General features: G+C 41.9%; 2 protein-coding genes across 2 annotated transcripts in view; one reads left to right on the plus strand and one right to left on the minus strand.

Annotated features, from left to right (window-relative positions):
- The window catches only part of LOC106598933 (guanine nucleotide-binding protein G(I)/G(S)/G(O) subunit gamma-12), a 43,590-nt gene extending 32,819 nt beyond the window's left edge, over positions 1–10,771 (plus strand). Inside the window, exons 2-4 of the mRNA XM_014189960.2 lie at positions 6,695–6,721; positions 6,836–6,944; positions 8,060–10,771. Coding sequence (XP_014045435.1) covers positions 6,852–6,944; positions 8,060–8,185 — 219 coding nt within the window. The 5' untranslated portion in view covers positions 6,695–6,721; positions 6,836–6,851 and the 3' untranslated portion in view covers positions 8,186–10,771. The remainder of the gene's footprint in view (positions 1–6,694; positions 6,722–6,835; positions 6,945–8,059) is intronic.
- A 4,635-nt stretch (positions 10,772–15,406) lies between these two features.
- Positions 15,407–18,254, minus strand: LOC106598934 (growth arrest and DNA damage-inducible protein GADD45 alpha). Its single transcript, XM_014189962.2, has 4 exons — positions 17,982–18,254; positions 17,168–17,269; positions 16,671–16,887; positions 15,407–16,279 (listed from the first exon to the last, which is right to left on the minus strand). The coding sequence occupies exons 1-4, from the start codon at positions 18,029–18,031 to the stop codon at positions 16,166–16,168; spliced, it is 483 nt and encodes a 160-aa protein (XP_014045437.1). The 5' UTR covers positions 18,032–18,254; the 3' UTR covers positions 15,407–16,165.
- Positions 18,255–18,658: the final 404 nt, after the last annotated feature.

Raw genomic sequence — 18,658 nt, forward strand, 5'->3', positions numbered from 1 at the left:
GTAGCTTTCTCCCGTGAAGTCAATTACCTACTACTGGAACAGCTCAGATAAGCACCATGGTTTATAAAGTTACTGAAAACTCACACACTGAGTTGTCTCTATGATGTCATGTTTGTAGTTTCAACATCCACTGACTACTGTTTGAGTTGTCTAAACTGTCTGATTATCCTAGGTTACAAAATATATTTGACAGAAAGACTGGACCAATGCAGTCCCTACCAATGTGCATGACAGCAGTTGCTTGCCAATCTATCTAGAACCTTAAATGGTTATTCGGCTGTCCCCATCGGAGAACCCTTTAAAGAACTGTTTTTGTTTCTAGGTAGAACTATTTTGGGCTCATATAGAACTCTTACCACAGAGGGTTCTACATGGAACCTAAAATGGTTCTTTCTACCAAGGTTATTTTTTTAACCTTTTTTTTAACTAGGCAACTCAGTTAAGAACAAATTCTTATTTTCAATGACGGCCTAGGAACAGTGGGTTGTTCAGGGGCAGAACGACTGCGTTGTTCAGGGGCAGAATGACAGCTTTGTACCTTGTCGGCTTGGGGATTCGAACTTGCAACCTTTCGGTTACTAGTCCAACGCTCTAATCACTAGGCTACCCTGCCGCCCCACGGATGGGGGACAACCGAAGAACCCTTTTGGAACCATTTTTTTCTAAGAGTGTAAAGGCTGAACAAGTCTGAGCAGCTTTTCTGGTGGGATTGGAATGATGTCATCCTCTCTAGTTCTTCAGTGCCTCAATGTTTCTCACACATTAGCAAACACAAGCTACCACCATCAGCAGCTTCTATGTTTCTCTCTCACCGACTCATAAAGTTATCCTACTTTACTCAGCAAAACCAATGGCATCTTTGTTATGGGGGTTCGATTTACTGGATAACCAAGTGAACACAACCGAGTGTTTACTGTAAACAGGAAGTCACCAGCAGGGCTGATATTCAATTAGCCACAATATGGGTCTTGTAGTAGAAAATTGTTTGATTTTATTCACAGACTCAGATGGAAAGTGCTGATACTGGCAAAAGAGCACGGCTCCAGCAGTGTGAACAGCTACTTTTAGCTTTCACCCTGCAGACAAGTAACTCCTGCAGTGGCCTGACTATATCACATTAATTAACACAGACCCTATTCATAGAAAACTCTATTATTTCTAGTGACTCACAAAGGGCTCTCCAGCATTGTGCTTTGAATGTCATGTTAATTAATAGTGTGTGGGTGAGTGTGTGTAAGGTACAATACAGTAGTGGGCCTGCTCTATTCAATACTGTTGGTGGTCCTGTTGAGGTTGACATGTGAGGGCTGGAGAGTGGTGGCGAGGGGCGATGGGGTGGGCTATGTTATGGGGTGGTCTCTCTCTTTGATCCTAGGTGGTAGAACTACTGTATGGTGGCTGTGTGGCCCCACGCCTTGGGTTTACTGCAGGGGGATGGGGGTGCCCTCCCAAAGTCAATTCGGATGGTGTTGGTGATGGTTGGCATCAGATCAGAGGGCTTGCTAGCCTGACTCACTTGGTTTGGGCTGTTTAAAAAATCACTAATGTTGAGCGGGTCAGAAAACTCCCTTTCACTTCAGACTGGTTGAACTGGTCTTTCGAACCATAGCCACAGAAAGGTTTCTATGGTTCGGGGGCGACAGTTAATACAGGCCTACCATCAGTGTACTCTCTTCCTTCTGCTAGAAACAGCAGAACACATTAGCTCCTCAGGCCTACCTTTCCTTCTTTCCAAGAAGAATAAATAAATATCCGGTTGCTGTTTACTGCTCCCAGGAGGGATCTTTACTTTAGTCCGTGATACCCTAACAACGTTCTCTATCACGTTGATTGTAAAGTTCAGCTTGATTTATTTTGATTGTGGCACATCATCATGGTGCGAAGCTGGAATATTACGCACATCTTTACTCTTTATGAAGTTAAGAGAGAATCAAGGAAGCTGGAGGAATGTATTCTTTACGAGGAAGAGCTAGTGATGTATTACCATAAGATGTAAAAAGGGCTTTATAAATACATTTGATTGATTGATTGATTGATTTGATTGACAAATCAGTTTTCTGATTTACACATTGTCTTTTATTCATTCTATTGTTATGGTTCACTTGGAAAGTTATCATGTTTCTGTTCTGTCTGAGGATGATGTTACGTCCTTTTTTTCCTCAGGTCATTGACTGTTCAGCTCTGTTAGTTTGACTCCTTGTGTTAGTTTAACACCAGGAACTGACCCACCAAAGGCTGACATGGTGGCAAATGGGTGGGGCTTTTCTCAGAACCCTTGGCTAGAAGTGTCTCTGGAAGAGTTTTTTTAAACATATTTGCATTGGGGGTTTTTGGTTTCAGGTTGATTTGGCTTGACTGGAATGCAGGGTAGGCAGAGATTGCACTTGTGACACAGAATTTTCCTCTGGTCACATTGTACCGAGGAAGCTAAATCAAGAAAGTCTTTGAAAGTATCTGACTTATGTATTTGACCCAGGTCGAAACGAAAGTCTTTGAAAGTATCTGACATATGTATTTTACCCAGGTCTAAATGCAGCAACAAAGCTTTCCAGCTCCATCATTGTCCAGCTATGCTTTGCTCTGGAACGTTGTGCTTTAATCAGTCATCCCAAAGCAAAGGCCAGGAAATGAGAGTCTTCCCTCCTTCCTGGACACAAAGAGAAATACAGTGGACTCCTGTCGTAGCATCAAAGACTTTAGAAGGAATCTGTGTTGGGCACAGGGGTCAAACAAAATTACCCATTCACTCTAATGGAGGAGCAGGATCATTTGAATCCTAGCTCTGGTCGTGTACATACTGCACACTTCTCTAATGGAGGAGCAGGATCATTTGAATCCTAGCTCTGGTCCTGTGCATAATGCACACTTCTCTAATGGAGGAGCAGGATCATTTGAATCCTAGCTCTGGTCCTGTACACACTGCACACTTCTCTAATGGAGGAGCAGGATCATTTGAATCCTAGCTCTGGTCCTGTACATACTGCACACTTCTCTAATGGAGGAGCAGGATCATTTGAATCCTAGCTCTGGTCCTGTACACACTGCACACTTCTCTAATGGATGAGCAGGATCATTTGAATCCTAGCTCTGGTCCTGTACATACTGCACACTTCTCTAATGGAGGAGCAGGATCATTTGAATCCTAGCTCTGGTCCTGTACATACTGCACACTTCTCTAATGGAGGAGCAGGATCATTTGAATCCTAGCTCTGGTCCTGTGCATAATGCACACTTCTCTAATGGATGAGCAGGATCATTTGAATCCTAGCTCTGGTCCTGTACATACTGCACACTTCTCTAATGGAGGAGCAGGATCATTTGAATCCTAGCTCTGGTCCTGTGCACACTGCACACTTCTGTATTTTGATCATTAAGTTGTGTGTAATTACATTCATATTCTTTACTGATATTACACAATATTTCTTACATTTCACTCTGCTTTAATTCCTCTGCAGTGTGCATGAACATAGGACTTTTAACACTGGCTGCTGATCGGCTTACTTGAAGATTTAATAAGGCCTACCTTATTGTGGGCCTCGTTGTTGCACATGTGGTGTTTCTGTTTATTACACAATATGTTCTGAGAAAAAGTGCTCAAAGCTTCCTGTCTCTTGTCTCTTGCAGTAAAAAATGAAGTGTGTATATGTGTGTGAGAGGAAGGGAGAGGGGGGAGAGGGAGTGAAAAAGACACCGAAACCAGAGATCCCAGGAAGCAGAGGAGAGGATGTGTCCAGGCAGGTTCCCATTATCCCTGTAAATGATTACCAGGAAGTGGAATTAGAGCTCAGAGGGAATGACTCCTCTAACTGACTGTGAACTTTACCCCACTTTACCCCACTTTACTCTACTCTCAGGACTCTACTCTCAGGACTCTACTCTCAGGACTCTACTCTCAGGACTCTATTCTCAGGACTCTACTCTCCGCTCTACGTTGGTGCAGTTAAACTATATTTGCGTATTTTTTTACCTTTTCGGCTGGGGATTCAAATCAGAGACCTTTCGGTTACTGGCCCAACACTTTTAACCGCTAGGCTACCTGCCATCCTCTCTTATATACAGCCTGATTTTGTAGAAGTTGCTCTAGGCATGGATGTGCGTGTATGTGTGTCTTAACTGTGTTTAATACTGACTCAAGTATCTCAATAAGGTGCAACTAACTGCAGTCCGCAATTTGGGGTGTTCCTACGTGTGGGCATTCCTGCAGAATGCCCCCCCTCCCCCCTTCAAGCATCCCATTAGTGCCTTCATGAACCCCCCCAGCATTCCATTGGTTTCTACATGAACCCCCCCCCGAGCACCCCATTGGTTCCTGTATGAATGCTTTCCCCCCCCCCCCCACCTGATGTATACCAGAGTCCTCCTAAGGACTAGCTGGCTAAGCACAGAGTGTCCTTCGCTCCCGCCTGCTGAACACCTGCCCCTGCCGTTGTTAACAGAATTTCGGGAAAACAGTGCCCTTCTATGAGGTTCTTCTGTGAGGCATCCAAGGTTATTGTGGTGCATTAACGCCACATACTGTACTGGAGCGCCCCGGCCTCCCGCCTGTCCGAACTTAAACATTTACCAATAGAAATATAAAGAGGGGTTCCTGCAGATACAGGAATGCCCCGAATTGCGCAATTGCACCGTTCTCGAGCATCTTGTGACTTTGTGCATGATGAGGAAAACCTTCTGATGTCACTTAAGGGGAAAGGTCTGTGTGTGAATGGAGGAAGTGTGTGAACTTCCTCCGTTACTACATGAATCATGTACTAACCAAAAAAGTTTTAACAAATCAAAATATATTTAAGATTTTAGACTCTTCAAAGTAGCCACCCTTTGCCTTGATGACAGCTTTGCACACTCTTGGCATTTTCTCAACCAGCTTCACCTGGAATGCTTTTCCAACAGTCTTGAAGGAGTTCCCACATATGCTGAGCAATTGTTGGCTGCTTTTCCTTCACTCTGCGGTCCAACTCATCCCAAACCATCTCAATTGGACAATGACCCAACACTCCATCACTCTCCTTCTTGGTCAAATAGCCCTTACACAGCCTGGAGGTGTGTTGGGTCATTGTCCTGTTGAAAAACAAATGATAGTCCCACTAAGCGCAAAGCTGATGGGATGGCGTATTGCTGCAGAATGCTGTGGTAGCCATGCTGGTTAAGTGTGCCTTGAATTCTAAATAAATCACAGACAGTGTCACCAGCAAAGCACCCCCACACCATCACACCTCCTACTCCATGCCTCACGGTGGGAACCACACATGCGGAGAGCATCCGTTCACCTACTCTGTGTCTCACAAAGACACAGCGGTTGGAACCAAAAAATTTGGACTCATCAGACCAAAGGACAGATTTCCACCAGTCTAATGCTCGTGTTTCTTGGTCCAAGCAAGTCTCTTCTTCTTACTGGTGTCCTTTAGTAGTGGTTTCTTTGCAGCAATTCGACCATGAAGGCCTGATTCACGCAGTCTCCTCTGAACAGTTGATGTTGAGATGGGTCTGTTACTTGAACTCTGTGAAGCATTTATTTGGGCTGCCTGTGGCGGTCCTCATGAGAGCCAGGTTCAACATAGTGCTTGATGGTTTTTGCGACTGCATTTAAAGAAACTTTCAAAGTTCTTGAAATGTTGACTGACCTTCATGTCTTAAAGTAATGATGGACTGTCATTTTTCTTTGCCTATTTGAGCTGTTCTTGCCATAATATGGACTTTGTCTTTTACCAAATAGCGCAATCTTCTGTATACCACCCCTACCTTGTCACTGTCACGCCCTGGCCATAGAGAGGGTTTTTGTTCTCTATTTTGGTTAGGCCAGTGTGTGACTAGGGTGGGCATTCTATGTCCTTTTTTCTATGTTTTGGTATTTCTTTGGGTATGGTTCTCAATCAGGGACAGCTGTCTATCGTTGTCTCTGATTGGGAACCATACTTAGGTAGCATTTTCCCACAGGGTTGGTGTGGGTAGTTGTTTTCTGTTTGGTGTGTTCACCTGACAGAGCTGTTGCGTTTTGTTCCACTTTGTTTTTTGTTTCAGTGTTCAGTTATAATAAACATCATGAACACGTACCACGCTGCACTTTGGTCTACTCCTTCTTCCACAGACGAATGTTACAGTCACAACACAATTGATTTGCTCAAATGCATTAAGGAAAGAAATTTCACAAATGAACTTTTCACAAGACACACCTGTTAATTGAAATGCATTCCAGGTGACTACCTCATGAAGCTGGTTGAGAGAAAAAAAACTTGAATGAGTAGGTGTCCAAACAATTACTGGTACTGTATATAAAAATATATATATTACCCTTGTTGCAAATCGCTACCAGCTGCACTGCCTCTTAAAGTATACATGCCTCCAATAAAACATATGGTTATATCAAGCAAAAACACAATGGAGAACTGATTGAATCACACTTTCTTGACACAACAGCAACGTTCCATTATTTGTTTACTGTACATTCCCTTCGCAGACATATGAATGGTTTGTTATGACATACTGCGCCATGATTTGTCAAGAGGCTTGCAAAGTGGCCTAACTGCTTCTCATGCGTCAAAGATGGGTTGGTCTTTACCGTCAGATTGCAGGATGTATGTCTGGGGAAAGATTGAGGGGGGGAATGTTCTGTCCCAATACCTGTTCTAAAGTGAGTGGTCATGCTTTTAATGCAATGATTGCCGGTTGTTTAAAAAAAACGTTTTTTTTCTTTCAGATTTCATAAGATTAGATATTTGACGAGGTAAGTGCTGTCAAATTATCTATAAAAAGGCTATCTATATTTTTGCCATATCTGTTGTGTTTCATGACATATTCTATAATATTAGCTTTTCTCTTGTGCACTTCCTCCATACAGTGGTGTGGAGGCCAAGATGTCATCGAAGATGCCAAGCTCTAACAACGTAACTCAGGCCAGAAGGACAGTACAACAGCTAAAGATAGAGGCCAGTATTGAGAGGATAAAGGTACGGCATGCTGAAAATAGAAAGGAGTGCTGAGTAACAAAGTAGATTTTACTGGTCCTTACCTAAATGTCTCCCTAAATGCACATCATCTTGCTACTACGGATAGCCCAATGATCTGTTGTTAGTGTGTGTCTGTGTACAGTATACATGTGTATGGATGCTTGTGAGTGTGCGTTAGGCTTGGGCGGTATCCAGATTGTCATACCTTCATACCGACCTTGTGCCATACCGGAATATTCGGTAATACTGGCACTGAATACAAGGGCTGCTTTTTCCTCTGTAATCCGAAGGTTAGCAATGCTAACAAGTACATGTAAAATCACATAAAGAATGCTAACTAAATGCTAACAAGCGGTGCAAACATTTTCTACGGTCTCTGACCGAAAGTATTTGCACGACAGACATCCCAGCTCATAAAGTTATACAAGTAACAAACAAATGCAACCACAGTTTGCTGCATGCAGAAAACAAATATTAGACAGGAAGGCTCTTGATCCAGGAGGGATATCTCAGCTGTTACCAAACAAAGCTTGATTTTGGAAGAAGCTAACCACTTGCTAGATATAGATAGCTAACTAGCTACTAAATTAGCAAACCAAATGCACAACTGCAGAGCATTTAGAACATTTTAGACAGTTAACTTATTAATTATAAGATATCTAACTGGCAAACATTTAGTTGTGAATTCCATACTATAACGAGATCACCTGATGCGTGCTGCACAGCAATGAGTGACTCACAAGGCTCTGGTCTCTCATTGTTGTGTGCTTGTATACAAACACCACTTGACCGGTAGTAAGCTTCATAATGAAAAATTATTTGATAGGTGAAATGAAGAACACAATCTTCTTTATCTCCTAGCGTATTGCACAAGTTGACTGCGGGTATTTACTTAAAAAGTAGCGACAAATATACAAATTTAGTAAAAAAAAAAAGTACTAATAAATAGTTTCAACGGTATTGAAAAACCATCCTATGGCTATTTCCAAATACCTCGCTACATGGTATATATGGTATACAGCCCATCCTAGTGTGCATACCGTACATGTATGTGTGTGAGCATAGAGACTCCTCTTGCCCACACACTCATGCACACTCTCTTATATCACCTGTAGGTATCCAAGGCCTCAGCGGACCTCATGCACTACTGTGGCGAACATGCCAAGTACGACCCTCTGCTCATGGGCATCCCTGCCTCAGAGAACCCCTTCAAGGACAAAAAGCCTTGCGCTATATTGTAATGACCCCTTTATGTATCTGTTGGCTTTTTAATGTTCCTGTATATCTTTTTTTTTCTACTCATCCACCCATCATGCCTTAAAGCCTATAACCTTACCCTTTAATGAAAATGTTGTATTTTATCACTCACGTGGAACATACTTACAGACATAACATACAGTGCATTGATACAGTACATCGTTCAAATATACCTTGGGACACTGACTGTTAATGTGTGTCTGATTTAGCTCAGTGGATTTTGTTTCCGACCATCCCTTTAACAAGTCTGTTTTAATCGTATCTTCTGTCATTTGTATTATAATGACCTAATTTAATATATTTCAGGCTTTGGAGGTGTGTATTTTCTTCTTCCCATTGACTCATCATTGACCCGTGCCGCGTTCACGTGCTAGTCGGAACTAGGAATCTCAGACATGTTTGACTTGCTAACTGGTTGAACAGGACATGTGTATAACTACAACCAGTTAGCAAGTCAAACATGTCAGAGTAACCTAGTTCCGACTAGAATATGAACGCAGCTTCATGCTGTTTATTAATAACTTCCTGGTTCAACAGGATGGCATCTGGACTGTCAGTGAGCAATGGAGGAAGTAGACCCAGGGACAAATATTTTCTAAAATAGACATCATCAGAGCCCTCAGCCTTCTATTAATGTAAAGAGCATAAGTTTTTGATTAGTGCTAAGGATATTTTAACTCAATGCCAATTGTCGGATGGGAAACTGCAGTGTACAGCTAAGACAGGTCATTCACAACCTCAGTATACAGCACTCCACCCAGCCATTTAAACCAGGTGTTACATAACAGAACACTGTGAGCCAAGTCGCCTTAACATATTTACGATAGTGATCATGTAATCAATGTATAGGTTGGTATTTTAAAGAGGGGGTTCAGGTACAAGTATTCTGTTGGGAGAGACCATAGGAGGTGCACCAGCTTGGCACATGGGTTGTTATTAATGGTGTAGTAAATTATTTTCACTCCAACTATGTGCACTATACCATGTATTTGAGCAGGCTGGTGGGGAAAAACTAATTCTGATTGGCTGGGCCTGGCACCCCAGTGGGTCGGCCTGACTTCGAAGTGGGTGGGCCTATGCCGTCCCAGGCCCACACATGGCCTCGCCCTTGCCCAGTCATATGAAATCCATAGAATAGGGCTTAATGAATTTATTCATATTGACTGATGTACTTGTATGAACTGTAACTCAACAAAATCTTAGAAATTGTTGCATGTTGCGTTTATAATTTTGTTCATTATAGTATATGATATGTTACGTTTGGTATGGTTACATAAGATAGAAAGTTAGTTAAGGCAAAAACAAAAGGAGGTTGGTTGGTTGGTTGGGATGGGTGTATAATGCGAATGCAACACAAAGGTTGCATGCTTGAATCTCGTCACGGACAAATTTAGCATTTTAGCAACTTGGCAACTACTTACTACTTTTTTGCTATTTTACAACTACTTAGCATGTTAGCTAGCCCTTCCCCTAACCCTTTTAGCTAACCCTTCCCCTAACCCAATCCTTAACCCTTTTAGCCCAACTCCTAACCTTAACCCTAACCTTAACCCCTAACCCCTAGAGCTAACGTTAGCCAGCTAGCTAATGTTAGCCACCTAACCAACGTTAGCCACAACAAATTGGAATTCGTAAGATATCATACAAAGCTGATGATGGACATCCACAAATGAACACATATCATACGAAACGTAACATATCATACTAAATGGAGTGTCTCAATTTACAAACAGATTTATACGAAATGCTCTGAGACCACGTTGATTTGAGGCTGACCCCAATGGCCTGTGATAGTACTAAGTATCCTATTTGGGGGGGCAGGACCAAGTTTGGGAAACCCTGTCCTATTGAACAGTAAAAAAATAGAATGTCCTGTATGCCCTGTCGGTTAGCTGTTGGGAGCATGTCTCGATAAAACGAACCAGCTGTATCGATGTGGTTAGCACAGATAGGCTGGAAAGTATAATTATGTTTGCATACACAAAGCCTTACAAGTGTTTGCATTGTGGTGTGAAGATTTTTTTTATTTATTCATTAAATGAAATGGATCTTTCTATGCTGATTTCCTGTGATTTCTAACTGAATCGTGCCATCGTCTTGTCACTAGCAGAAGAGAAAAGAAAATGTCTGATTGTATACACCTGGTGCTACTGTTTGTAATGTTTTTGTTAGCCTCCCTCCAAAAGGTACTTCATTCATCATAAAGGTCTTGAAATCAGAGACAGGGAGACCCAGTAATCCATGATGAATTCTTGAGCAATGACAATTGTATCTCGACTACTTTTCTCTCTGACAGTGTATCTCTCTAATATGCTAGATCAGGTTACTGTTACTTTGTGACATCACCAGACAATTCTGATTCAACCAGCATACCAGCAATGGCCTTTATATACCTTTGTGAGACTCTTACGTGACCTTTCCCTGACCCTCTGTGAAGACAGTGTGAACCTGGTGGATTAAAGACATCTGTATGTGGTTTTGTTCATTATAACAAGTAATGGAGCCTTTGTTTCTCTCTCTGCTGCAGTACAGTCTTTCCTGTTGTTATTAAACATGGATTTATAATTGCACCTTGTCTCCTCTGCTTCTTTGAAGTCTTTCTTTTTGTTACTTTCTCACTTTAAGATGCCAGTCTTTTTTCATTGTTAGTCTGATGGTGGATAGTATGGTCCGGTGTGGTTCAGTTGGTAGATCATGGCGCTAGCAAAGCCAGGGTTGTGGTTTGAGGGACCACTGCGAAAAAGCACGAAAAATGTATACACTGTATAAGAGCGTCTACTAAATGACAAAAATGTAATTATACTACCACGTGCAAGAATCCATTGTGCCCATTATGTTAAGACAATCTAACAATGAATTGAAACATATTATTAAAATGCAACATTCAATATCACTCATATCTGAAGGGAATAATTAACAAATACAGATCTTAATTTGAGGCAGTTTGCTACAGCAGGAAAATAATCCTGCAGTTACAGGTTATGTGGATTATAATTAATGGACATTTTTGTAGCGGTTGATACATTTTTGGTAAGGGAAAATCAAGTCTCAAATTTCAAAGTGGAAATTACTAGCTAAAATACACTACAAGTTTTGCATTGGAGGAAAGTTCTCCAGCAACAAGATCCTACATCTGTACAAAGGGGATGCAGACCAAGCTCAACAGTTTGGTTCAACTCCAGCCATGTGGCCTAAAGAAAGCTACTGTGAGTTATCTGTAGCCTAGCCTTGTTTCCTCTCATTACGTGGGGTCCAGCGAACATGTGTTTATACCTCACCATGGTGAGACTAGAATAGGCCTCGGCCCACGGCCGTCTGGGCCAATGAACTGGAGAGAGCTAAAAATAGAAGGTGCTGAAACCCTGGTTTCCACTTATCGAGAGAGGAGGCGCTATTTTGAGGATTTGTCAGTCTCAAGCTTGTTCCCCTTTATTTTCTGACCTTGTCTTCAGGCAGCTGGTGGGTAAAAAAAAAATCAGTATGAGGAAAATGTTGGATAGTAACCAAAGAGACATCTTGTAACGAGTACGCTGAGAGTCGGGAAGCAAGTTCAGGGAGGGAGTGTTTAAATAAATAAATGAAACAATAAACAGGTAATAGAAACAACGCACCGACATGAAAACAGAGTCAATGACACCTGAGGAAAGAACCAAGGGGAGTGACAGATATAGGGAAGATAATCAAGGAGGTGATGGATCCAGGTGAGTGTCATGAGGTGCGCGAGACGATGGTGACAGGTGTGCAGGATAATCAGCAGCCTGATGACCTAGAGGCCGGAGAGGGAGTATACATGACACATCTTAGCTATTGTTCTCTCTTGCACATGGTTCATCTCTGCAGCTGGGAAAGCCACAGTATGTACAGTCTTACTGTGGATGCCATTAGGCGCCGTGTCCTGCAGAAGCCTGGCTGCCCAGTGTATTGATATCGGTGCAAAGCAGGCGTATTGGACGTGAAGCACACAGTGTAATCCTGGTAAGCACAATGTCATTGTGTTCCAGGGCGAGCCTGGTGGGCACATTGCTAAGGCCTGGCAGGCCCACTGACCGCGTGCCTCCCTTGGTGAAAGCCTGGCAGTCACATTGTCAGTGTGTTGGAATGTGCTGATGTGGGGGAGACAGGGAGGGAGGGGGGCAGCGTTGAACCCATCCCAGCACAGTCCTCTGCACTGTTGGCGGTCCCACCCCCGCACAGTCCCTCGGTTAGGCCGAGCCACTCATTCACCCCCATTCAGCAGTGCAGTGGACCATGCCAAACCATGACATCTGATCAACTGTCTGCTACCCCGAGTGTTCCCTCAGGATGTTGTTACACTGTTGTTACACAATTTATTCAGCAATTGTATTTGACTTGTTATTTTCTGTAGTTATATACACTGTTATTCTACAGTATTTATTGTATTATTAGTGTAATCTGTTGAGTGTAACATGTTGAGTGTAATCTGTTGAGTGTAACATGTTGAGTGTAACATGTTGAGTGTAATCTGTTGAGTGTAACATGTTGAGTGTAACATGTTGAGTGTAATCTGGCCTTCGCTTCATAATCGTCGCCAAACACATTGGCTCCAGGTCATCTACAAGACCCTGCTAGGTAAAGTCCCCCCTTATCTCCGCTCACTGGTCACCATAGCAGCACCCACCTGTAGCACGCGCTCCAGCAGGTATATCTCTCTGGTCACCCCTAAAGCCAACTCCTCCTTTGGTCGTCTCTCCTTCCAGTTCTCTGCTGCCAATGACTGGAACGAACTACAAAAATCTCTGAAACTGGAAACACTTATCTCCCTCACTAGCTTTAAGCACCAGCTGTCAGAGCAGCTCACAGATCACTGCACCTGTACATAGCCCATCTATAATTTAGCCCAAACTACTACCTCTTCCCCTACTGTATTTATTTATTTTATTTATTTTGCTCCTTTGCACCATATTATTTATATTTTATCTCTGAACTTTCTTCAAACTACAAATCTACCATTCCAGTGTTTTTCTTGCTATACTTTATTTATTTTGCCACCATGGCATTTTTTTGCCTTTACCTCCCTTATCTCACATCATTTGCTCACATTGTATATAGTCTTATTTTTTTCTTTTTTTTTCTTCTACTGCATCATTGATTGTATGTTGTTTTACTCCATGTGTAACTCTGTGTTTTTGTATGTTGTCGAACTGCTTTGCTTTATCTTGGCCAGGTCGCAATTGTAAATGAGAACTTGTTCTCAACTTGCCTACCTGGTTAAATAAAGGTGAAATAAAAAAAAATAAAAAAAAATCTGTTGAGTGTAATCTGTTGAGTGTAACATGTTGAGTGTAATCTGTTGAGTGTAATCTGTTGAGTGTAACATGTTGAGTGTAATCTGTTGAGTGTAACATGTTGAGTGTAATCTGTTGAGTGTAATCTGTTGAGTGTAATCTGTTGAGTGTAACATGTTGAGTGTAATCTGTTGAGTGTAACATGTTGAGTGTAATCTGTTGAGTGTAACATGTTGAGTGTAATCTGTTGAGTGTAACATGTTGAGTGTAATCTGTTGAGTGTAACATGTTGAGTGTAATCTGTTGAGTGTAATCTGTTGAGTGTAATCTGTTGAGTGTAACATGTTGAGTGTAACATGTTGAGTGTAACGTGTTGAGTGTAATCTGTTGAGTGTAATCTGTTGAGTGTAACATGTTGAGTGTAACATGTTGAGTGTAATCTGTTGAGTGTAATCTGTTGAGTGTAATCTGTTGAGTGACCTGTATTACATTGAGTGAAAAATATGATTCAGATTATTTTGATGACCTGAGTATTTATTGTCCTATACAACCTTCTAAAACCCCCTATACAACTTTTGCGTATGTCGATGGTAATAACCGGAATACTCAGGGATACCCAAGGAGCCGGTTGGGTAGTTACTAAGGGCTGGACTCCTCCAGTACCAACATAAACCTTACATCACACATCCCCTACTTTTATCTAACCTTTCCCCCCAACACCACCAACACAATACCACATGACATCAGTGTCACACCCTCAACTGGTCGTCACACACCTTAGTTACGACATGGTAACCTTTAACACAGTGCTGTTGGGAGGGTCTACCCAGTCCTGCGTTATTAATATGTAATATACATTATTATTGATGAAAATATCATAGAATCCATGTAAATTATTTGCAGTCAGAGTAAGAAAATATGAAAAACGATTTAAAAAACACAAATAAAAATATTAGCAATATTGGAGTTGTTAATCATTAAACACATTCTAGAAGATTCTTAAAGCCATCTACAATGAGCTGAGAGCAATAGCTCATTCTCCTCATGTCGGATGGTCACTCAGAAACGTTGTTTTCCTGTGCAAAGGTGACAAGCTCTTGTGATCATGACTAACCAGGGGAAAGCCTGCCTTGCATCAGTTCTGACATCATCCACACCCAGCGCCAGTGTCACCTGTGAGCATGTAGAGGAAGGAATGGGGAGAGCGGGTTATACAACCTACACGCACGGCAGTGTCTACCTTACACAACTCTCCAAGGGCGTAAAGTCATGCGCTCTCTACAGCACCTTCCGTGCGAAACGCTAATAAACAGCAATCGGCTCAAACAGCCTCCTCGCAAGCAGCATGTGTTTGATAACTTGGGGCATAGTTTACGCTATAACCTCACTCAGCAGAGGTTTTGTAATATGTTTGTTATTTGACGCAATTGATATGTACTATGTTCCCCCTGGATATGCTCTATTAGTTAAAGCAGTGAAGTGTTTCTGTTTCCATTCTACCTTTATTCACCTGAGCACTCACTATTGTCTTGTTCAGTAGATAGTTCTGCATGCAAGTGAACAATCAAAGCATGTGTGTACTACGCAGAAACCTGGATTGTCAAATGTGCACGTGAGCACTGTGTGTGCACTTTGCACACGTGCAGTACTTTTCCTAGCGAGGCAGCAGGTAGGTGTGAGGCATTCAAAGAGGTATGCAGGAAGGGCTCTCAGCTTAACCGTGAGCTGAATTCAGGACGGTGAAAAAGGGAAGGCATATGGATGAATGAGCACGATCATGCTGACAAAGCGTGGTGGGTCTATTGTCACCTGGCACGAGGATGTCACTGAGTGCATCGAGCCCAGTGTGACCTCAATGATCGCATGTGATTCCCTATACAAGTGTTGTGGGGTCAAAGTTCAACTAGCTTTGTTACATTTCCAGAAATGTTTAAAAAATGAATGAGAAGGACCATCGAGTTCTGGCTCCAAAAATATGTTTTATTGACCACAATAATACATTTGTGCTTTTGCAGAGAATTTCATATAGATAATGGTAAAAAATTGCTAATATAAATACATTTAAATATCATAAGAAATAACTTAACTGTAAAAAAAGAACTTTTCACTTGAGTAAAAAACAGTTGGCATTGGAAACACTGACTGAATGCATAGTATCTTGAATATTCATTAGATATTTAGCCCTTCCCTTTTTAAATAATTACAAAACAAAAGTAATGACAACATCAACAGTGTGAATAAAAAATGAAATTGCAAAAGTCCAGTGTTTCTACAAGTGCTCTGTTTCTGCAGAGAGACGACATGGTCCTCTTAACAACAGTGCCTATTTTTGTTGCTATCCCTCTTTAAAGTCCCCACAAGGTGAAGTGCTCTGCCATACATGATTTTATCCATCTGTACAGTGTGTCCATCTTCTGTTAAAAAGCAAAGACGTCGGTTTCGGTCTCGTGACCGAACATAAAATGTGCCTCATCTCGCCTCGACTGCCATAGCCGAGAGTTTAACTCCACCAGCCCAGTGGAAATCCATCCTCTTTTGTATCTCATCTAGATGGCTGGGTCTGATCTTTTTTTCTTCTCAAAATGCCTTATTTTGTGGTCGTTTATCTTCTTTTTCCTCCATCAGGAATTTCCCCAGGGTAGTGTGTCCATCAGGGATTACACTTCTCCTGTTCAGAGAGAGTACTTTGCAGGCCTTGCTGTTGGGGGGGGGGTCCCTTCAGCGCTCTGGGAGGTTAATGATGGGCACCCACTGGTCCATGCAACGGCTCTCCCTGCAGAAGCGGTTCACTTTGCTCAGGGCTGGGTCTTTCCAGGACGAGGAGTGTGGGCTCTGCAAAGACAAGAGAAAAAGAGAGAATGAGTCAATAGTGGCACAAGGATCCAAATGCCTGGTTTTATGACCTGTAGGCCTAACATGACAATGGAATAGATAGAAACCTGGGGGTTTCAAGACTATGAGAAATTAAGTTATTTGCCTAAATGAAAATCCCACAAGTGGCAAGTCTAGATGTCAAGACTGAGTGGTGTGCTACAGGACTCAAGGAGTGAGTAATTACTGGGTGTGGGCATGTTCTGACAAGTTCCGAGCATGAGTGTCTCAAGTGCATCAGTAAAATAAAATAAACGTTGGAGACATTTTTAGCACCCTGGTCTGTTTGAAAGTCACTTTGAAGTCTACATGTAACATATTTTAGTGTATATTAGTGGAAATGGTTACTTACTGTGACCAGGACACAGTGCAGGTCCATGGGCTCTCCCCCTTGTTTCCCTCCCCCTCCAAGGATCTCTGCCAGACGCCGGGTGTTGTTCACTCGCAGGATGTTGATGTCATTCTCACAGCAGAATGCCTGGATCAGGGTGAAGTGGATCTGAAGGGCCACGTCCTTTACATCCTCGTCATCCGTAGCCAGGATGCACAGAACCACATTATCTGGATCTCTGTTGAAGAAAGTAACAGACCTTTGGTTAGTAACGCAGTAATAGTGCATGAATTATTATATATTTTTTTAACTAGACAAGTCTGTTAAGAACAAATTCTTATTTACAATGACGGCCTAGCGGGGAACAGTGGGTTAACTGCCTTGTTCAGTTACTGGCCCAATGCTCTAACCACTAGACAACCTGCCGCCAAATTGCAGACATTCTAAAACAGGCATGCATAGACAAAAACTACATCATTGCAACTTTAATTGATTTGAATGAAGCGAAGCCTACTTACACATTCAATGATTTAGCTGCTTCATAGACCCCTACTGTTATGCATCCTTGGGGTAATGCTGATGAGAGAACCTCTTCCAAGGCTTTTGTCACTGTATCCATCCTACAACAGCGAAAGGAACGAATTGTTAGAACTAACATCAAATTCACATCAACTTTCACATATTCATGGCCAAAGCTCAACTTCTTGAAAAGGAGGCCATGCCAGGGCTAATATATCAGCCTGGTAAATTACAGCCAAAAGCAGGCGCCGGCTTTGGTATACTAGCATTAGCTAGCTAGCTACTGTAGGTAGCTACTTACCTTGTGCTAGTTGCGAGTAAAATGACTGATTTGCAAGTTGAAACTCTGAAATCGCGTTTGATTTTCGGTGCATGTCACTCCATAATTGACTTAATATTATTGTATTATGAGTACATTGATAGTCAAATACACTGAAGCTTTTAGTTAATGTCAAAAGTGTGCTTCCCTAAAATGACCTGACACCGGCATTACAGTAGGCTAAACTGCAGTGTTTCGTGAGCTAAACAGAAAAGCTGGCGTTAGCTAGTTACATATTCGGATACTGCATAAAGCTCAACCAAGCCAAGCTACTGTTACCTAGCTAGTTAACAAAGTAAACCATATCAACGTTTAGGTAAAGTTAACTGTAGTTCAATATCTGAATAAAATTACATAGAAGTTTTGCGCATTATTTTTCGTAAATTGAATTCATGCATGGCTTGATGGCCAAGTTAAGTGACAGAACAGTCACTCACTCACAAATTGTGCTGACAACATTGGCAAATGCGAAAGCGTTTAAAAGTATAGTTTACCTTTCTGTAGAATATTCCCCACTTAGTTCCTCAAATGTCATCTTGCACATAAAATCCAAATAGAAACAATTATATTGCTTGCTGATATATCACTTTTTGTGCTAGCGACTTTTTGACACCATACTCCGTTTATCGTTCGCTGTTGAAAATGAAGTAACTCGTCTGCTGTACAGCCAGATATTATTGGCAATCATTTCGGGTCATGTCAAACATTTGCATACTTAAGATCATTGGCCACATGCTAATTTACCAAGACCGTTCTGAATAGGGAATGGCTGTAAAATGAGTAGCAACCACCGGTAGCAACCGTAATGAGATAATCTGATTGGAAGACGATTTTAGAGAGGCGTGGTCTGCCTCCAGCTGTTACATGAACTGTACCTGAGATGGTGTAAGCATGTTATGAAGCCAGTCAAAATGTGAAGGGTTATTTAGTTATTCAAGATACACGAAAGAAGTCTTGAAAAAGTTAGCTTGATTGCAAATGCTTTATTGCATTCCTATCTGTCAGTGTTTATTTGTGCATTTGGAAACAGAACACAAGACAGCATGTAGCAGCCTAATTGTGCTATATCTGGTCTGTGAACATTTGCTTCAGTAACCTACAGATGATATGCCCACATACACAAACACGTATAGTAAGTATTATCCAAAGGCTGTGAAGAACATGACACACG

The sequence above is a fragment of the Salmo salar genome, chromosome ssa03 (assembly GCF_905237065.1).
Source record: "Salmo salar chromosome ssa03, Ssal_v3.1, whole genome shotgun sequence".
Classification (NCBI taxonomy): domain Eukaryota; kingdom Metazoa; phylum Chordata; class Actinopteri; order Salmoniformes; family Salmonidae; genus Salmo; species Salmo salar.